This window comes from Rhinolophus sinicus, chromosome 14 (assembly GCF_057876585.1).
Source record: "Rhinolophus sinicus isolate RSI-liver-muscle chromosome 14, RSI-T2T, whole genome shotgun sequence".
NCBI classification, from domain to species: Eukaryota; Metazoa; Chordata; class Mammalia; order Chiroptera; family Rhinolophidae; genus Rhinolophus; species Rhinolophus sinicus.
Window position 1 is genome coordinate 113,102,051 of NC_142514.1, and position 21,448 is coordinate 113,123,498.

General features: G+C 34.3%; 1 protein-coding gene across 1 annotated transcript in view; it reads left to right on the forward strand.

Annotated features, from left to right (window-relative positions):
• GUCY1A2 (guanylate cyclase 1 soluble subunit alpha 2) overlaps window positions 1–21,448 on the forward strand; it is a 271,854-nt gene that overhangs the window by 192,424 nt on the left and 57,982 nt on the right. The window contains exon 6 of the mRNA XM_074335531.2: window positions 4,658–4,801. Coding sequence (XP_074191632.1) covers window positions 4,658–4,801 — 144 coding nt within the window. The remainder of the gene's footprint in view (window positions 1–4,657; window positions 4,802–21,448) is intronic.

Sequence of the window (21,448 nt, forward strand, 5' to 3'; positions counted from 1 at the left end):
CATTAACAGTGGAGAACTGCTGAGCCAGTTACGAGATAAAGGGCAAAAAGTATGGGGCCTGTAAATCTACCCAAGTCTAGTTTTTCCTGCTCTTCTGCTACCAATAAGTCTTGAAGAAGGCCTGTGCCATGCTCTACCTTTTCTGGCCAGCCTTTTGGATCATCTGTGTCCAGACCACCAGCAACCCCAGCGTCAGGTTTCTAGTCAGCAAGGACCTGCAGAACTGCTTGTGCACTCAGGCTCCCTGCCAACCACTGGAAATGTCCTCCACTAAGCCTCCTTTCCCTGTCACTCAAGAACCATACCTACTGTCAGAAAGGTGACTGGGCTGACAGGTGTGGCTCCAAACTCTCTGCAAGGGTGAATATGGTGTCCTTTTGGATTGTCAAGTGCTCTTGGTCGCAGCCAAGGAGCTCATGAAGAACGTGGCCCCTTGCACTCACCTGATCATGATCAGGTGACCAAGTGCCCTGTGAGATGCTAGGAGGTGAAAGAAGACATTTTTCATCTTTAGGCTTCATCTTTATGCCTACATCTCATTCCAACACCTCTTCTCTATGTCTCTGTCTCTCCCTCCCTCCCTCTCCTCATTCTCTCCTTCTCCCTCTCTCTCCCTTTCCCTCCCTCCCTTCCCAACCCTTCCTCCCTCCCTCCATCCCTCCATTCCTGTTCTTCTTTTTCTGTTTCTAAGGACACTAGAAGCCAAAAACAGAAAGCAAAACAAATAGAAAGGCGGACTTTATAATTTGATTCTCCCCTGGATAACACCCAGAGGGAGAGAGGGAGGTTGTCCAGTAAGGTAGACTGCCAGAGTTCTCTGACCCTCCGCTCTTATGCCCCTCCCCACGCTCTCTTTCACATAGCCTAGAAAGTTCAAAGGAAGACAGACCCAGGACTGTAGGATTGAAGGACTGAGGTGGGCATGGGTCCCATGGGACTGGGCTTATTAATTGCCCAATTGTATACAGTGTTCTTTTAGGCTAATCCCAGCCCCAGGACCACCCCCACCCTCCCCTACAACACGCTGTGCCCAAATTTCCAAGAATCCTCCTAGGTATTTCTTGAGCTTTAACCTGGAGGAAAGGGAGAAGAATGTTATGAGAATAGGATTCTACTAGGAGCTAAACTAAATTCTTTTAAATGGTCAATCTAAAACTAAAATAAAGTAAATAAAAGGAGTGAATGCACAAGTCTAAGAAGTTTATTTACATCACCTTTACTTCTGAAATAATGTGAGGATTTTGATTATAAAGTTGAAAAGAAGATATACTGAGAGAGGTGATTTGTTTAAAGTTTGATAAAGCAGCTATGATAATTATATGTGGGACAACACTTTACACAATATTTTTAGTACTTAAATCACCTCTTCTATGTTTAGAAAAGGATATAAGGTTTTTCAGACATTTGCACAAGCACCATCTTTTCCATCTCCATGCCTAGTTTAGACATCTTTATTGTTAATGTCATTCATGAACAGGTGGAAGATGCTGAAAATAAATGATATGCACAATTTTATATGGTGTCTGTTGTGTTTAAAATTCTATTTAAAAAACACTGAGGCAATTACAAAGGAATTCAAAAATGTAGTCAACTTTTTGGACATGTTTTTGTATATATTTACAGCATACACATGTTTAACTTTGGTTTAACTCAAGGAAACGTTCCCAAGAGCAATTATAATTGATATATAATGCTTTCACTTTCACAGTTCCCTGTAAGGAAAAGTCAACTAATTATTTTGAAAGGAATCCACTAAAATGTTTATATATACTTAATTCTGCTAAACTTCTATAGCCCTAACATAGATGAAGGGAGAAAAAAGAAGAATGGAGCTTTAATGGAAAGCTGCATTACTAAGGTGGTAGCATTTCTGTCAAAATGTTCAGGTGAGATGCTGAATATATCTGCAAGGAAAGAAAAACATCACACAAATATATTGCTTATACTTTACAGACATCTGGGTGTTTGAAAAATTTTAAGCTATTACCTAGTTATTCATATATTCAATAATGCTATTCACCAAATATTTCTGGCTCTGCTCTGCACGCAAGGTTGGTTGCGTTTTCCCATCCCCTTTACCTTAAGCATGGCCGTGTGACTTGCTTTGGTGAATGAACCTTCAGAAGAAGCTATATATGTCACATCTTGGAGAAAGCGTGAGCAGTTAGTGTATAAATTGTCAGAATGTCTTTTCCTCTGCTGTGACAACCAGCTCAGGTGAGGAGATTCTATTAGCCTTTTCCTAGAGTGAAGAGACATGGCCCAGTGTTTCCTTCCCCCCTTTACCCCAATCTTTTAATCCACATGAATATATAGCAGGAATCAGAAATAAACTTTTGTTGTTTCAGGGCATTAAAATTCGGAGGTTAAATAGCTGCTGCAGCATAATCTAGCCTAGCATGATGGAAACATCTTTGAGATGTTTTTCTGTAGGTTGGGTGTTTATGAATAATTGTGAGAATTTCATATCTTCATATGGACCATGGTTTTCTGATGTCTACTTTTTGACTCTTTCTTCATCCTGTTATTTCTGATAGCTAACCTACTTCAAATATTTGGAAACAAAATTCTATAAAATCTTACCTGATGATATCTGTGTTTTAATGTGAATGTATTTATATTGTGCACACATTTATCTTGCACTTCATTAGATTTGTGTTACATAGGTTGATGACATATCGGTCCATCTTCTGCGTACTATTACATTACATACTCCGACGGAGAAAGTGCAACATAATCTTTATTCTTTTGGTACAAATTCTACAAATACACATTTAGTAGAACTCCATAAACTTTGCTGAAAAGATAATGGAGATAATACTGCCGAGTAAGAGGATAATGATAGTGACTTCAAGAAGAAATCGTGCTCCAGGAACATGCACATTCACAGTGACTGTGAAGCGATTCAATTTACACAAATAATTTACCGCCTATGTGTCCTAATATCTGAAAATCAGAAGTTAGTTATAAAGTGCATAACTAACACCATTCTAGATTTTTAAATTGTACAGAATTATGAAAGGATGAGATAAAGTGAGGAATCGCAAAGGATTGTGTGTTTCTAGGGGGGAAATGGTAAATGGCCACATATTAGATGTCGATTATTTTCTGGGTGTCTTTCTCAGTGGGAATTCTTTAGGGGCAGTGTGTTTCAGTCTTTAGAATAAAACCTTTGCCAACTCACATTGCATTGTCTTTCTGTTCTTATTATATTATTTTATTTCTATTTTTCTGGCATCAGAAAACAGATCTTGAAGTGAAGATTTTGAACTTCATGATTGGTCTAAGCATATTGGAATCATTTTTTGATGCATATTTTCTGATAAGATTCTAATAAGCAAGTTATAATTTTGGCATTCCTCATCCTACAAACTTGTTAAGTATTCTCATCATATTCTCTAAATTACTGTTCATGGAATTTAATACAGTACATCTTTTAGTACGATAGTGTTAGAATGTACTCACATGGAATTTAATTATGACTATTAAATCTCAACTAATAGAATATCTTATAATTCTTGGTGTATTTATGATAAAAGCATCTCCAGTCATTTAGAGGCAGTTTTTTCCTCGATAGCACTACATGGCTCACAGATCTACACGATGCTTATGAAACAAATGGTGAAAATGAGCAAATGAGTAGAAATACTGTCATTGTAATCATGGTAAACATGATGGATTAATGTATCTATTCATTTGGTAGATATTTGTTAAATATCTATATTTTTGGCTCTATGATAAGCCCTATGAATACAGAGATGAAAAATATACGATCCCACTTTTAAACAGCTCACATCACGGCTGGGGATACATATTGATTATACGTAGGTACATATTGATTATAGCTTCTGATGAAAACTATAGCAACGAGGTATGGAACTGCTGAACCAGAGTAGAAGAAAGGATTAGTTCTACTACTAACTAATGGAAGGACCATGGAGGACTTCAGAGAAAAGGTGATAGTGGAACTGAGCAATATTTCATCTCTTTGCTCTAATTAAAATATTAGAACTCTTGAAGATTTTACCATCATATTTACATTGGATAACTAGTAAACTTTCGTCTGAAAATAAGTTGTGCCTAGCTTTTACCTATAGTCTATACTTTGGAAATTTGGGGATTTTAACCTGGGGTAAATATTTAAAATACTGAACAAAAGCAATGGCCATTCAGGCTGGATGCTAACAATAGAATTAGAACAGGGTCAGGAAAGACTCTGACAGTGTCTGTTAACTCTTTAATTGGAGGATTATGGATGGGTTTTTGCACATTAATTTTTAATCTCTCAAACACAACCAATATTAAAAGTTTGAAGGAGACTAGGGGGTGGCCTTGAAAAAGGTCATTATTTGGAAATTGTCCAGGTAAAATACTGACAGTTCTATTTTTGCAGAGGACAATTATTTTATATTACAGTTGTTCTCAATTTCAATGATCATCTATGGTGATAATGTTGATGAACAGCCTTGGAGTGACATGTCAGTATTTTACTGTGGCTGTTTGCAAACTCTGCTCTAATTACTCAGTTGTCTAATTGCTTAATTTATCGATGTTTTGCTGACATGCTTTTTAGCAACATTTGTGATTGCAGATAACTAATGATTTCTATTCTGGCTTATTATCATATGTTTGCATTTAATTTGTCTGATTGATGCAGGTGGAAACAATAGGTGACGCATACTGTGTTGCTGCAGGACTCCACAGAAAAAGCCTCTGCCATGCTAAACCCATTGCCCTGATGGCCCTGAAGATGATGGAACTGTCAGAAGAGGTCCTGACACCTGATGGAAGACCAATTCAGGTAACCCTCTCAGCAATTTCGTTTGAGTAGTCATGCACATTTAACTGAAGGGGGCAAAAAATTCACTTCTGAATGCTACTTACTATAACTTATAGATCTAGATAAATCAGATGATCAAGAGAATGAAGAATACCTAGAGGTAACTCATATATCCAGGAAAAGAACAAATGGAATATGGTCTAAAATAGTCAAAAGTGTGTGGAAATCAAAATACTATGGGGAAAAAAAGGAGCTAAAGGATTAGAACAAGTGGAAGAACTTGCTGTCAGTGACCAAGTCACCAAATCGAAGCAAGAATGATGGTCAGAATCAGGGTCTGAGAGATAATCCAAAAAACAAGAAAAAAAGAAGCGAGTCAATGGAGGACCTGGGGGACTTCCTGTGGGTAGCGTACAGGTGTTCCTCATGAATCCCTGCAATTTTTATGCGACAGAACTTGAATGTTGGAGCACAATAACTGAGGAAACTTAATGGAAAACGTACCTTCTGGGGGGTTTTCCTCTTTCTGCTGCTGATGGCCCCCTGCCATGTGGGATCTACATCTGCGAATGGATGAGGTCACGTGGCTGTAGTTTTGCCAAAACCTGATGGATCCCAGAAGTGTTTCTATGAATCTTTATAAAACAGAAATCTTGTGCTGGGAGAAGTAACCTTGAATTTAAGACAGCCCTTTTATAACAACTCACCATGAGTTAAACAAATAAAGGGATAAAAGCCTCAAAACGTTAATACATTTCTGCTTCTGGCATTATGGAAAATTAGATACCCTGAACGTTCCTTCTGATTAAAATTATTACAATGCAGTGTTAAATATTTTAAAAATATTTTTAAAGACTATTAAGCACAACACTACACTCATAGGAATGAGAGAAATTTGCCAATCACATTATATGTGTAGATTGAACAAAATTTAAGTGGTGAATTTAAATTAAGTGCTCTGACATTAGCAGCAATAGTAGGAAACTAGGAAACACTATTTCCATTCTGGAGGAAGTCAGCTTTAACTTCATCCTCAAAGATTTTCCACAAATAAAGTGCTCTGGGAAATGAATAGCTAATATTTAAAAAGAAAAAAATATATATAAAACAAAAAACACACACAGGAAAACAAAGTACTATGGGTAAGAGACAGTAGAAATAGCAGATAGGAAAAACATAGCTGGAGTGTTACCAGATATCAAAATTTTCAGAATCAAAATGACAATGTTTAATACAAAGAAATAAAAGAGGAGCTTTAGAATATGAAGCAGAAATAGTAGATTTAAAAAAGAACCAGAGAATTTCTAAGCAATCAACATAATACTTTTTAAAAAAAAGCTCAGTGGATGAGTTTTAAAGCAGATTAGACATAGCTAAAGCAAAAATTAGTATACTGAAAGCTAGAACTGAAGAAATTACCTACAACTGAGTTCAGAGAATCAAAAATGGGAAAATACGAATAAGAGAATGTAAAACATAAAATATGTAGGCTACATGAAGGAAAGAGTGAGAGGATGTAATATACAGAGGGTGCCAAAAAAACGTATACACATTTTAAGAAAGGAAAAAAAACTATTAAAATTGTAATACTCAATATATACCGATAACAAAAGATGAATACAAGTCACGTTTGACTTCTGCAGTTACAAGAGGTGCTCAAAATGGTAATCATCAGCATAATTTTAATATAGTTTTTTTCCTTTCTTAAAATGTATAAACATTTTTTTTTTTGGCACTCTCTGTATGTTCAGTTGGGGTTCCAAATGAAGTTAATAGGGAGAATGTAAAATGGAAAAAAAAAATGGAGCTATTAAAAGACATTGTTCAGTTCTCAGACACAGTAATCCAAAAGAATTCTATAAAAGATACAGAATCCATTAACTAAACATATCTTAATGAGACTGCAGTACATGAGAGAAAAAGAGGACTTGATAAATGTCAAAGGTAACACTGATCAGTGGAGAAAGGATGAACTATTCAATAAATGGTTTGGGGACAATTGGTTATCCATGTAGAAAAAAATATTAAAATTTCATGAGTCTTTACATAAAGCAGTTCCAGGTGGTTTAAATGTGAAAGTCCATACTATAAAACTGTAAATTTATAATTAGGATTTTTTGACTTAGAGAAAAATTTTTTTTGTAAACTAGTCAGGTCAAAAATTTTCAAATCATAAAGGGAAATATGTATAAATTTTACTATTTTAAAGATTAAAACCTTCCTGTTGCTATCAGAGAACACCTACAGAGAACACAAAGACAAATACAAAACAGGAGAATTTTTTGTAACACCTTTGACCAATAAAAGTATCTGTGTTAACCTCATCAGTCATCAGATTAATATATAGCGATAACACTATAATAAAGCATTCCCACCTACTACTTTGGCACAACTTTGAAAGTCTGACAGTGCCACTATTATTAAAATCTGGAGCAGAAGGAAATCTCACACAGCTGGTGGGGGTATAAATGGTACAATGTCCTTGGCATTAACGAGGGAAGTTGAATTTGTGCCTTTGCTACAACCCAGCAATCACTCTTCTAGAGATTTCCCCTAGGGAAGTGTGTAGCAGAAGTCAGCCCCAAGAGTATCCACTTCAAGTCAATACTTTCATAATAGCCTCAAATTGGAAATAACTGCAATATCCATTTAACAGAATGGATAAACTGTGATATATTTATGCCTTGGGATACCATACAGTTGGGAAAATGAATGACTTCAGCTATTGACATCAACATGGATGAATGTCATAAACACAATGTTGATCAAAAGAAGCCAGTCATAAAGGAATGTTGCCGTTTTATCTCATTTAATTAAATTTCATAACTCACAAAACTGAAAAAATATATATGCAATTTAGAAATACCTGCATTGATGGAAAAAGTTTAAAGGAAAGAAAGGGAATGATTAATACAAAATTCAAGATGGTGCTTAAATCCAAGGGAAAAAAAGATGATGGGAAAGGAGAGAATGCAATAGGGGAAGTGAACATAGGGGTTGTAGTGCAAAATTACTCATTTTATTCCTATTGTTTTGTGCTCACATGTATGTTTATGTTTGACAGTTTTAAAAAGTATAAAGACACCCATCAGATGGGAAAATAGAAAATCAATGCGCATTAAAAAAATTTCTAGTTTAAGTCCCCTCAGGACATAATAATCGAGTTCCTCAAGTATATGAATGACACTTCTACCACAGTTAGACAAAACAAACAAAAGGAATGCTGTCTCAAATCTGCTGCAAACTGCAAGCATATACATTCCACATTTAATTTATATCAGTTCGTAAGTTTTCAAGATTACCAGCTGGGCAGTGTTATTATTTGTTTTTCTATGTTGGATTTTCTTTTATAGGAGATACAATGTAGATATAATGTTTGCATTGATTCAGCATTGTCAAAACAAACTTACATTACCAAAGAACAAGACCAGGGAGTTCTGTTTCACAGTGTGCCCATCTGTATTTTCATTTGTTGGATATAGCATTAGCTCTGTTCTACGTATCAGAAAATCTTATTAGATCAGAAGAGGAAACGTCCATAAAGATTTAATAAGACTGCAGACAGAGAATTCAAAATAATAAACCACCTTAATAATTTTAGCTTCTTATTAATTTATATTACTTTCATGGTTTGGGATTGTTTTTTGGGATATTAACTTGATTTTGAAGTGGCTTCTACCTTGTTGCCATGGGAAGATTTCTAAACGTATTGAAAGAATCTTTCATTAAAAATGTTTGGGTGTTGCAGTAGAGTTGGTATGTGATCAGCTGATTGTTTACTTCAAATATTTAAGTTTTTAGGCTATTTAAAATTTAAGCTATTTGAGTTGCAATAATTGCTCAAAAGAAAACTTCCAAACCTCTCAAATTTTGAAAAGTAAATTGATAATTTTTATATGCCTTATAAATTTTTGAGGCACCTGTCATGATGGGAAATACTCTGTTTCCCCGAAAATAAGACCATGCCGGACAATCAGCTCTAATGCATCTTTTGGAGCAAAACTTAATATAAGACCCAGTATTATATTATATTATATTATATTATATTATATTATATCATATTATAATCTTATAATAAGATCGGGTCTTATATTAATTTTTGCTCCAAAAGACACATTAGAGCTGATTGTCCCCTCTAGGTCTTATTTTCAGGGAAACACTGTAGGAACCTGAATTATCACATATAATTGCTTGCAAGTGATTGGTAATGTCCTTGAATCATTAACGGTAAAACTGATAGGGTTAATTTTTTTTAATTGAAAAAAACCCAGAGAATATAGCATTTCACTTCTTCAGTTTATAATACTCAAGCAAATTATTTTTCCAGAAGTACTCTAATGAAACTCAGAGGCTCGTTTAGACTGTATCTGCAAAACATACACAAATTTGGTCTACTTATGCAATAAATTCTGAAAATTCAGCCCAATGTGACTTTAATTAAGGCTGCTTTTAAAAATAGTGATTAAGAATTTTTTTGTACTTTATCAATACAATGTTTATTCCACTGGCTGAACATATATAGAAATGCCAGCATTATGCCTACTCCATTTTTCCCTCCCTAGGAGGAATCTGATTTTCTTAATATTTTAAACAATAGACAATGAAGAAGAGTAAGATCAAATTCATATTCTCTCCCTATTGTCTGAGCTAGCCATATGGTGATTTCACTAGGAAATTATAAAATTTCATACTGTTCATTAACTTGTGAACCTAATCTTATCAAAGTATTTTGAATAGAGTTTTTAGTGCTGAAAGACTAACTCATGCTAAGTTTAACCACTCGTTAATTAAAATAACAAAACATTTATTACTGTTTGTGCTTTATTCTTTTTTAAAAAGTGGTAAGGAAAGAGAAGCTGGTTGAGGACGGACTAGAGTATGTGATAGAAAAGCAAGGAGCATTTTCATGATTTAAAGCTTTTGAAGAAGACTGAGTTAGTGTGTCCAGATACCTAAGTTTTACTTCCGGATTTCAGTTTTTAAAAAATATTTTCATTGAATTTTATCACATAGGCATACAAATGCAAATTCCCTCTATTAGTTCAGAAAACAGAACATTTTACATAATGAGATAATTATAGCAAGATTGTGAAATAGAGTTTAAAAAACATGGTGTAATCATGCTGTAATACTAACATGTTTAGCAATCTCCATTGCAAATCAGGGAAATGCTATGAATTTCTTCTAACTGCCTCGTTCAAAGGCAGGAATATTAATGTACAATTTACGTGTACTAATACATTAAATTCTAGCTCCTTAAGCTTCAATTAAGTCTTCTAATCACTTTACAGGATTTTCTGAGATTGTGAAATAAATATTTCAATTAATGTTAAAATAGTTGTTATTTACAAAGGAAACCTGTTGTTGTTTTAATATTTGAAGAGATTTTCTCTTTACAACTATTGCAATATTTATTAATCTTGTGAGATTATAGCCCAAGATTGTATTTAGAAAAAAAAAAAACTATTTGATAACTTGGATTAGTTCTCTGTGATTCTTTGTTAATTATTTCCTTATAAAATTCTAATTAGTACTTTTCACCATGAAGTATGTATACTTATTTGAAACGCTCTATCTCTAAAATCTGTATCTAAGGAAATAAACCTAAGTGGTCAGAAAGAACTACATAGGTATTATATGAACTCACTATTAAGATACTGAGCCCAGTTATCCTTGCTTCTCATGTTTATCCAATAAACAGATTTTAATTTACTTTTAATATCCTAGATGATGCACATAGTGGCAGTTTTAGTAAACCATTGTTTTACTGTAGCAGTAATATACAAAACACCATATAATAATACTGGGAAAAATTGATGGCTAAATATGTTTTCTAATAGATCTATTTTAATAATGAATTTATTTGGTACTAGAAATGTATTTATGGTTTTTTTTAAAAAAATGTTTAAAGTGTTTTTTCACTGATACTTTACTAGTAGATAAGATTACAACAGATTCTCTTTTGTGTTTTGCTTCTGTTTAATTATCAGAGCTTAAGTCTATATATTCTCTTGAAATCAGTCTTTTAACTCACTGATACTCCCCTCAATTGGTTATAAAAATCATCTGTTCAGCCCATCCATTTAATACTTAGTGTTGCTCATAGCAGTTTCTACTTTTTAAGTTTCCATTTATCTGATAAATTTTTATATTGTTTTTATTTCCTTAAATATACCAGCCATAATTAAACTATTTGTGATAAATTCGTTCTCTAGAGTCCCTGTGGTCTATTACATTGTTTATTCTTTCACTTACTTTTTAGTCATGTTATTTGTCTCCTGTGTGCTTAATTATTTTTTTGTTTGAGTGCTAAAAATTATATATATATATATATATATATATATATATATATATATATATACACACACACACACACACATATATATATATATATATATATATATATATATATATATATATATTATAGAAATAATTTGAAACGTAGAATTCTCCTATGGGGAAATTTTGTATGTGCTTCTGGCAGGAAAGGATTGCTAGGAGCTCTAGCCAGAAACCCTGGGTTTTGGTCTCTGTGAGGGTCAGTTTATGTCTGATTCATTTTATGTTGATGCTATTGCCCTTAACCTGTTGTGTTTCCTGGCAGGGTCTCATCTCAAACTATGGAGGGTTACTAAGTCCTCCCCCCCTTGGCAATACTTGGACTCCAATTTTTGTCCCTGGAGTCCTGTCATGTCGTCAGAAGACCTGCTCCTTTTCTTACCCTTTTGGTCATTTCTGAAGTCAGCAGATGCCCACCGTTGAAAAGCCCACCCTCCAATTTGTGCTCACCTCTCCTCATGTTCATCTTCCCTCATATCTTGCTACAGTACTTTTTCATTGCCTTGAGAGCTGACGTTCTGAGGGTTGTTCAAATTATATAATCTGCTCTTACTTGGAAATGGAAGTGCAAAGTGATGTATATTTTTTATGAGTTTTATCTTACTACTGAGTCATTCTCACTAATCTACATTTATGCCTATTTTCAACCCAAGTTACAGAAGAAATTATCTTTAAATAGAAAAGACAGAAACAGCTAACTGTATTTAAACTAGCTACTGCAGAATAACAATAAATAATGTATTGAAGCAGTTAAAGGTATGCCAGGTAGTCACTGTTCCAAGTGCTTTCTATGTATTCAACTCTTTTGAGTCTCACAATAATGCCATAAGGGAAGTATTGCCATCGTTTTCATTTTACAGGTGAAGAAAAGAAGAATAAAATAATAGTTAGCCAGACCTAATTGCTACACTCTATAGACTTATTAAATAAAAGCATGTTAAATAAATTGCATATTGTCAGATTTTCCTATTGCTTTTAGTCTTTCATTATCTAGTAAATTGGACTTTTCATGGCTTTAGGCTTCAAGAATATTTAAATTTATACTAGATGTTCTCTTAAGAATGGAAATAAGTAGTCTATTTTAGAGACATCCCATCAGAAATGATTAATTTTTTAATTAGAAAATAAGAGAGAGAGGTTCAGCTTTGTGTGGAGTGCGGGAATAGGTATTATCCCATCACTGTTCTGACAATATGACCAGCCAGAATGAGTTGGGGGCTTCCACTATCCATGTTATGCCATTGTTCTTTCTCTGTTTATTTTCCCTTTGTTTCTTTTTTTTTATTGTGGATTGTAATGCAGAAGCTACATATTTGAAATGTTACATTTATTTTTTTTATAAGATAGTCTTTGAATTTAAATATTTTGTCTTATATTCTAATTAATTGTTTTTATGTACTGAACAAAACATTTGCTTTAATCATAGAGTTACACTTCTGGCGTGATGCTGTATGTAGTGCTGAGCTTTACTAGCAGAGCACCCTTAATGCCTTATAATTCCTCTGCAAACTGTCAGCATAATGATTTAAACACAGTATTACATGTGTAACGTGGATGTGAATGAGATAGAATTCCATTGCTAGTTTACTTTAGCTTTTCTCTTTAATCATGACTGATTCTAGGATAATATAGTCACAGACTTTTATTCATATTTTCAGTCTATGAAAAAATAGTTTGTCAGGAACACATTTCTAAAAGTCCTGATCTTGCGGAAGAATTTTATTGTATTTGTCAAACATGTTTTTTGTCAAGCAGTTCTTTTGTGAAGGTATTTGCATATTTTTGCTACAAGAAAAGTTAGTGATAATAATAAGTTAGTAAAAGGAAAAACAAAACCAAGCAATGGGGGGGAAAGCTAAATTGATTTGCATGAAACTATGCATGTAAAATACAAAATTGCTCAATTTGACTTTGTGCAGTGATCTTCTCACGTCCACATTTTCAGGAGAGAAATGCATTCTTTAGTGGAGACAAGGTTTAAGTATTTTATACTCGTAAAGTTCTCTGTTAAGTAATGTCCTTATGGGGTAAATACTGCTAAAGAGGTTAAAGTCTATTTCATTTATTTTAGCCCTTCTCCAGAGAGTGTCTCTCCCAGGAATATTTGTACAGTGTCCTAACAAAAGGCTAATAATTATATTAATAAAGGCATTCATTTTTATTTGATTCTTGTGTAGTGTGCTTTAGAAGTATGAAGCCTCTAAGCAGATAGGTAGCTCATGTTTTTACCTACCTGAGTTTTATGTAAAGAATAAGAATCTCTGCCTGCTAATTCTCACTCCTAAAGAGACATTAAGATATGATTTCATCAGCCCATTTTGGGGGTAGTTTAGTCCATTACCTTTTGGAATATGGTCTCTATTTCTGGCATATCTGAACAAGAGAGCTTTTATCTTTTAGTGCCAGTTTAACTTAATCTCTTTTATGGCTAATTGTCACATACACATATGCCAACATTAGCATCTTGAATCTGGCAATACCAAAAATGATGCAAAAATAGCAAGATAGAATAACGTGTAAGATAGTAATGGGCTATCTGCCTGCTAACCACACCGTTAGGTTTTATGCCTTTGTTTGTTATTCTGCCTCAAAATCTCACATAGCTCCAAATAAAAGTTTAACAATTATTTCGAAGTAACTGTATTCATTTTCTGAAATTATTAAAAATAAAGTGACCCCTGAAAATTAGCACCCAGAAGAAATCACCTGTAATCTACCAACCAACCATAACAACAGTGCACATTTTGTTGTATATTCTTAAAGGCTTTTTACTCTGAATATACAAACACATAGAAATAGAGTATGCCAATTTGAAAAATAAATCCTTTAAAAATTGAATGGACTTTATTCAGTTAAGTGAGATTATAACACATAATACGTGCTCCCTAAATATGCAGGAGAGACTTGGTGAGCCCTAGGAACCATCTTTCCTTGTTATTAATTCACTTTGATTTCCTATTTACCTGTTCATACAGTTGAATTTTCAAGTAATTGAAAGGCAACTCTTTAATCAGCTGAGTTGCAAATATGGTGTGAACACTTCACTGTCACAAGTGCTTTTAAAAAGCTGTTAAGCTTTGTGTTAATGTTATGTCAGGCATATGGTAATTGCCTGGGTCAGCACTATAATATTCGTTATTTGGAATGTGGTTTCCTAGCAACTCTTGCTTTTTCCTAGTGGCTGAATTGATTTCTGCACATTTGTAATGCTTCCTACTGCATCAGAAATTGTCACCTTGTGCGCAAATGTTACAAGATCAAATTTACGTGTCGATTCAATTCTAAGGAAATATTCTGCTTTATCACTTGTTTTTCATGTGTTTGTTCAAAGGTTAAACCACCCATAAAATATAAATTTTGTAAAACTTCATTAATTTAGACCTCACGCTTTGGGGACATACGGTAATTTTGACAATAATGTGCGAAATACATGCAAATAGTTCCTGGTAGTAGACCTGTTGAAGTTGAAGAAACAGTTATTTAAATGGTCAAAAGATCATGCATGTTGTAGGAACATAGGCCTGGGCTGAATATTCCAGAAGGCAAAAGGCTTGTACTTCGGAGGCAGTTTGTTGTTTCAACTCAGAGGAAACCTGATTCTGCATGATCCTGGCTGGAGCCTTGCTAGGAGTGACTTTACTCATTTGCTCAACAAATGTTTTTTGAATACTTGCCATTTTCTAGACAGTGGGTTAGGCACTGGGGCTGGAAGGGTAAGCAAACAGAATTTGGCCCTGGCCCTCCCAGAAATTACGTTCTGTGGAACCAACACCTATAAATGACTGACTTGGTTAACAAGTGGAAAAAGACACTTGGATTTCTCTCAATAACGTTTCCATCTTAATACTGACAGATTTTTATTAGGTTTTTGCAAAGATTTGGCAGATTTTACATTCTTCTTACAAAGAATATTTAAGATGCTTTTACCTGACATCAAATCATACTACAAGGTTATAGAAATCAATACATCATGGTACAGCCATAAAAACAGACACATAGATCAATGGAACAGAATAGAGACCCTAGAAATAAATCCATAGCTATATGGTCATTTAATCTATGACAATGGAAACAAGAATTTACACAGGAGTAAAAACAGCCTATTCAATAAATGGTGCTAGGAAAACTGGACAGACACATGCAAAAAAATGAAGCTGGTCCACCTCCTTATGCCATATATAAGAATAAATTCAAAATGGATTAAAGACTTAAATGAAAGATCTGAAACCATAAAACTCCTAGAAGAAAATATAGGAAGTCTTAAGTTGGTGCAAAAGTAATTGCGGTTTCAAAGGTTAAAAGTAATTGCAAAAACTGCAATTTTTGCACCAACCAAATAAATTTGCAGACATTATCCTTAGTAATATATTTCCTGATATATCCCCTTGGGCAATGGAAGTAAAAGAAAAAATAAATATATGGATTACATCAAACCAGAAGTTTTTTCACAGCAAAAGAAACCATCAATAAAACAAGTCATCTTACTGAATAGGAGAAGATATTTGTCAATGATACATATGATAAGGGGTTAATATCCAAAATTTATAAAAAACTCATGCAACTCAACACAAAAAAATAAATAAATAAATAAATAAATAAATACCCAATTAAAAAATGGGCAGAGGACATGAAGAGACATTTTTTTAAAGAGGACATATAGATGACCAACAGACATATGAAAAAAATGCTCAACCTCACTAGTCATTAGAGAAAGCCAAATAAAAACCACAATGAGATACCACCTCACTTCTATCAGGATGGCTGTCATCAATAAATCAACAAACAACAAGTATTGGCGAGGATGTGGAGAAAAGGGAAACTTGGTGCACTGTTGGTGGGATTGCAGACTGGTGCAGCCACTATGGAAATCAGTATGGAGGTATCTCAAAAAACTGGAAATGGAACTACCTTATGACCCAGCAATTCCATTCTTAGGTATCTATCCAGAGAAATCCAAAACGCTAACTCGAAAAAATTTATGCACCTGTATGTTTATTGCAGCACTATACACAATAGCCGAGACATGGAAACAACTGAAATGCCCATCCGTAGATGACTGGATTAAGAAACTGTGGTACATTTATATAATGGAGTATTACTCAGCCATAAAGAAGAATGAAATCTTAACCATTTGCAATGATATGGATGGACCTAGAGAACATTATGCTAAGTGAAATAAGTCAGATGGAGAAAGACAAATACCACATGTTGATCTCACTTAAATGTGGAATCTAAAGAACAGAATAAATGAACAAACTAAACATAAATAGTCACAGAGATATAGAGAAAAAAACTGAGGATTGCTAGATGGGAGGGAGATGGGGATGAGGGAGAAGGTGAGGGGATTAGAAAGCACAAATTGGTAGTGACAGTATTGCCGGGGGTATGAAAGACAGTTTGGGGAATATAATGAAAATGTAAAGATTTTGTAGGGTGTCAGATGGGTACTTGTCTTATTAGGGAGACCACTTCATGGACAGTGTAGATGCCTGACCACTGTGCTGTACAACTGAAGCTGAAGATGAATAATATTGAATGTCAACTATAATTTAATATATAGTCACAGGATGTGGAGTACAGCATAAGGAATAGAGTTAATGGAATTGTAATAACTATATATGATGTCAGAGGGGTAGTGGATTGGGGGAGGGGAGTTATCACTTTGGGAGGGGTGTAAATGTCTAACTATTACATTGTTTTGCACACTTGAAACTAATTATAAAAAAGAATATTTAAGACGTTTTACATTCAGACCTATGTTATTTTGGTGTCTTTGTAGATTTTATATACAACTGCACTTGTACAAGTGGAGTTGAAAGACATTGGTGGTTGGTTTGATAGTTTATATATCATCTCATTTAATCTACACCACAACCCTATAAGGTCACATATGCAGTTTTTATATATTTTATAGTTCAAAAAGTAAGACATGAAAGGGTTAAAGAATATATGTAAGATCATGGGGAAAATAATATATAGTACATGTTCTCTAGTCATATTTATTCCAGGTGTTTTATACACTTTATCTCTTTTAATCTTGTTCCCCAAAACCCTGAAAAGTGAGTTTTATTATTATTGTACATTTGAAAAATTTGAGATTCAGAAAGTTTACATAATTTGACCAAGAATATGCAGCTAAACAATTGCAGAATTAAATTTGAACATGGGTGTATCTGCTTGAAAAAAATACTTTGATCTTTCCTTTACCAGACTGGTCAATACCTCACCAGAATGCCCAGAGTAGAATTGTTACCTGAATACTTTAACAAGAGTTTCTTCTCATGAGTGTTTATTATGTGCCAGGCATTATGCTAAGCTAGAGTGTGTGCAGACTTGTTCTCTCTCTCCTCTCTCTCTCTCTCTCTCTCTCTCTCTCTCTCTCTCTCTCTCTCTCTGTCTCTCTCTCGCTTTCTGTCTCTCTCTCACACACACACACACACACACGTAGTTGATTTATTTACATTTATATGTGTGTTAAGCATATTTTAATATACCCTATATATACTATGTTTTTTCCTATACCTACATACCTATGATAACATTTTATTTATAAATCAGGCAATTTCATTGATAGCAAATTTGTTCTTACCATAGATCTTAGCAACCTCAGTATATGATTTTTTTCTGTATTAAGTAAAGAACTTTCACCTTTCACTTAAGGGAGCACTTTAAGTCTTCTCTTTGACATATCCGAACTGTCAGCATCATTACTCTTGTGCTTTGGGGCCATTTTAAGTAATATAAGGGTTACTTGGACACAAGCACTGCAATACATCTACAGTCAATTTGATAACCCACGTGGCTACTAAGTAACTAATGGGTGGGGAGCGTCCACAGTGTGGAGACACTGGACAAGCAGATCATACATGTCCTAAGTGGTTCAGAGTGGGATGTCGTTAGATTTCATCATGCTAATCAGAACAATTCAGTTTAAAACTTACAAATTGTTTATTTCTGGAATTTTCCATTTAATATTTTCGGTTGACTTATTGTCAAATAAGAGTAAATAGGTAAATAACGACTAAGAGTAGATTCAGAATTGGCATTTAAATCTGTTTGACTTCAAAGTCCATGTTCTTAACCATTAACCTACACTGCCTTCCACAGTATAATTGCAACATATAATTTCTAAACATGTGACAAAGTGAATAACTTTAATTTTCCTTGAAAAAAATTATTGCTTTTCTCTCTTCCTTAGGAAAGAAATGTTCAGATGTAATAGCAATGCAATGACTTGATGGCATTCTAATTTGAGGAAAGCTCTACTGACTGTACCTGTATTTGGAGATGTTGAAATAATGAGGATAATTATGTCTGCATTTAATGTTAGGAGCCAAAAATTGGTAGTTTGATTAAATTTCAAAATCTCTGAAGGAAAAATTAAGTTGGGAATAATATTGAAATATAAACTTCTGTAATGTTAGTTTTTTATAAAAAAGTACAAGATAGGATCTCCTCTTTGTGGCAATAAGCCAACACCACGAAACAGAGATTTAAAACCAGAACAGAGAATTCAAAAGAAATGTTGCTCTTTAGGACATATTATTTTCCAGATTGTATCAGTTGATCCCTTTGTATATTAAGTTATCCAAGATTACTTTTATATTTACAGTAACCAAAGCACTGATTGAAAGTGAAAAATACAGTAAAATGGTTTGATCACTCAGCCAGCAAGCATTTACTGAATTACTCTCATGTGCAAAGCTACCTAATTGAGTTGCAGAGGAACTGCAGGAGTGCCAAATGCTAATCTGCTTTTTCCTTAGCTCTCATTAAGCCAAAATTCTCTCTACACAATACCAAAACATCTGGTCACTTAAATCCATTCAGTGAGAAATTCAATCAGCCACCCAGATTTTCAGACTCCAGGATTTTATTCAACTTGTTTGCCTTAATTATTAGTTTATCTGAAAGCTATGTCAAGTACTCAGTCGCCTGTGTTTGGCTATTTCAACATCCTTGGCATCTTACCTAAGAAAAGGTAGACATGGAAGAGGGAAAACACAAGGTTCATGTTTCCTGAGACTTCAGCCAATTGTCTCCACAGATCTGTTTATGTTTTCTGCTTCCTATTCTGTTTACCTTCCTTGCTGAGTTTGTTTCCCCCATCCTTAACCCAGCCCACATGTCAGCCCCACTCAGGTTCCCTTTCTCTCCCAATTTCATAAAAGTGCTTGTCATTTTTCTATGGGTTACCTAAGAGTTACTTACTCAAATAATATTTTTATGTATAATGCAGAGAAAACTGTAGATACTGGTTAATTGAGGAGAAGGGCCTTTTTTAACCTTGAAGTTTTATATACGTTTAATTTTTCCAAATATGGGCATGAATTATTTTATGTATTCATTTTTAGTATTAATGGGAATTATGCCGGTAGTGCCATCATGGACTTTTTTTTTCTTTCCTTCTTTACAGGTATCTATACTTTAACAAACTCATAAATCTAATTTTAAAATGAAGTAAACACAGGCTCTCACCTATGTATTCAAATCATAAGGAATAATCAGCAAACTGCCTAAAACTGAACAGGGTAAAATGTTTCTTGGCTAAAAATTGGTGGAAGAATAAACATTTTTGACACAATTGTGCTGAAAAGCATTTGGCCAAGAAAATTAGGGCTGATAGAAATAATGGTCACAAGAGAAAACTATACTGACAGAAATTAATATAAGCAAATTTCTGATTAATGAGTCATAAATCACCACTATAAAATTTAAATGGGAAAGAATTGATGCCAATTAAAATATTTTCAGAGGAGCACAACTGGAAATGTAACATATTAGAAATATTTTAATTGCATTATGTAGGAAAAATAAATCAAGAAATTAAATTTACTTAATGGCATTTAGTCCAAAAAAATTTCTTAATGATCATTCTTCAGCATTGGTAAATTTAAGCATTCAAACTTTGTATTCCTTTGCTGGGGTCCAAATGTCTCAACTATAACTGTTTTATTAGATAAAAATAATTATTTGATGTTCTAGACATGCATGCTCAATAAATTAAATTTTCCCAAATAAACAGAATTGTATTCCATTGTTATAACATTGATAGTTATTACAAGGTCTGACAATTAAGTTCGCGTTCTTGCCACCGTGTACTAACATTGGCAGCACTGTACAAAGAGCTCAGTAAGGTTTCATAACCTTGGTATATCAGTGTCTCACAGCTGTTTTTGTGTCGACGTGTGGTGGTGTCTTCCTGAGTGACATTCATTATTGTTGTTGCGTGTTTTTTGTGTCCTGTCGCGGGAATGAGATTGAATTAGAACATCGAACAAACATTAAATTTCTTGTTAAACTTGGCAAGAATGCAAGTGAAATTAGGGACACATTAGTCCAAGTTTATGGTGATAATGCCATGAAGAAAACTGTAGTATACAAATGGATTAAACGTTTTTCTGAGGGGAGAGAACGCGTCACTGATGAAGAGAGGTCAAGGGGCCAGTAATGAGCTGAACTGGCAAAAACAGTGCAAAAATTCATTGAATTGTGTGTCAAAATCGTGGGCTGACTGTAAGAAGCATAGCAGACCAAGTAAACATCAATAGAGAAACAGGAAAATCTTAACTGAAAATCTTGGCATGAGAAAGGTGTGTGCAAAAATGGTTCCGAAGGAGCTCACCAATGAACAAAAGTAAAGGAGAGTCGACGTTTGCGAAGATCTTTTGGAGAGGCAAGAAGATGTGTTGGGCCATATTATCACTGGTCATGAAACATGGGTGTACCAATACGACCTTGAAACAAAGCGTCAAAATGCACAATAGAAGCCAATTCTCCACAACCCAAAAGTTCTGTCAATCCAAATCAAGAGTCAAAACGATGTTGCTAACCTTTTTTGATATCAGAGGGATTATTCATAATGAATTTGTACCAACTGGACAAACAGTTAACCAAGTTTACTATTTGGAAGTGCTGAAAAGGCAGCATGAAAAAGACGAAAATGACCTGAACTTTTCACCAACAATTCATGGCTCTTGCATCATGACAATGCACCAGCTCACATGGCACTGTCTGTGAGGGAGCTTTTAGCCAGTAAATAACTAACCCTCCCTACTCACTTGATCTGGCCCCTGGTGACTTTTTTCTTTACCCGAAAATAAAGGAAATATTGAAAGGAAGACATTTTGATGACATTCAGGACATCGAGGGTAATAAGATGGCAGCTCTGATGTCCACTCCAGAAAAAGAGCTTCAAAATTCTTTTGGAGGGTGGACTAGGTGCTGGTATCAGTGCATAGCTTGTCAAGGGGAGTATTTGGAAGGTGACTGTAGTGATATTTAGCAATGAGGTATGTAGCTTTTTTTCTAGGTTGAGTTCTCGAATTT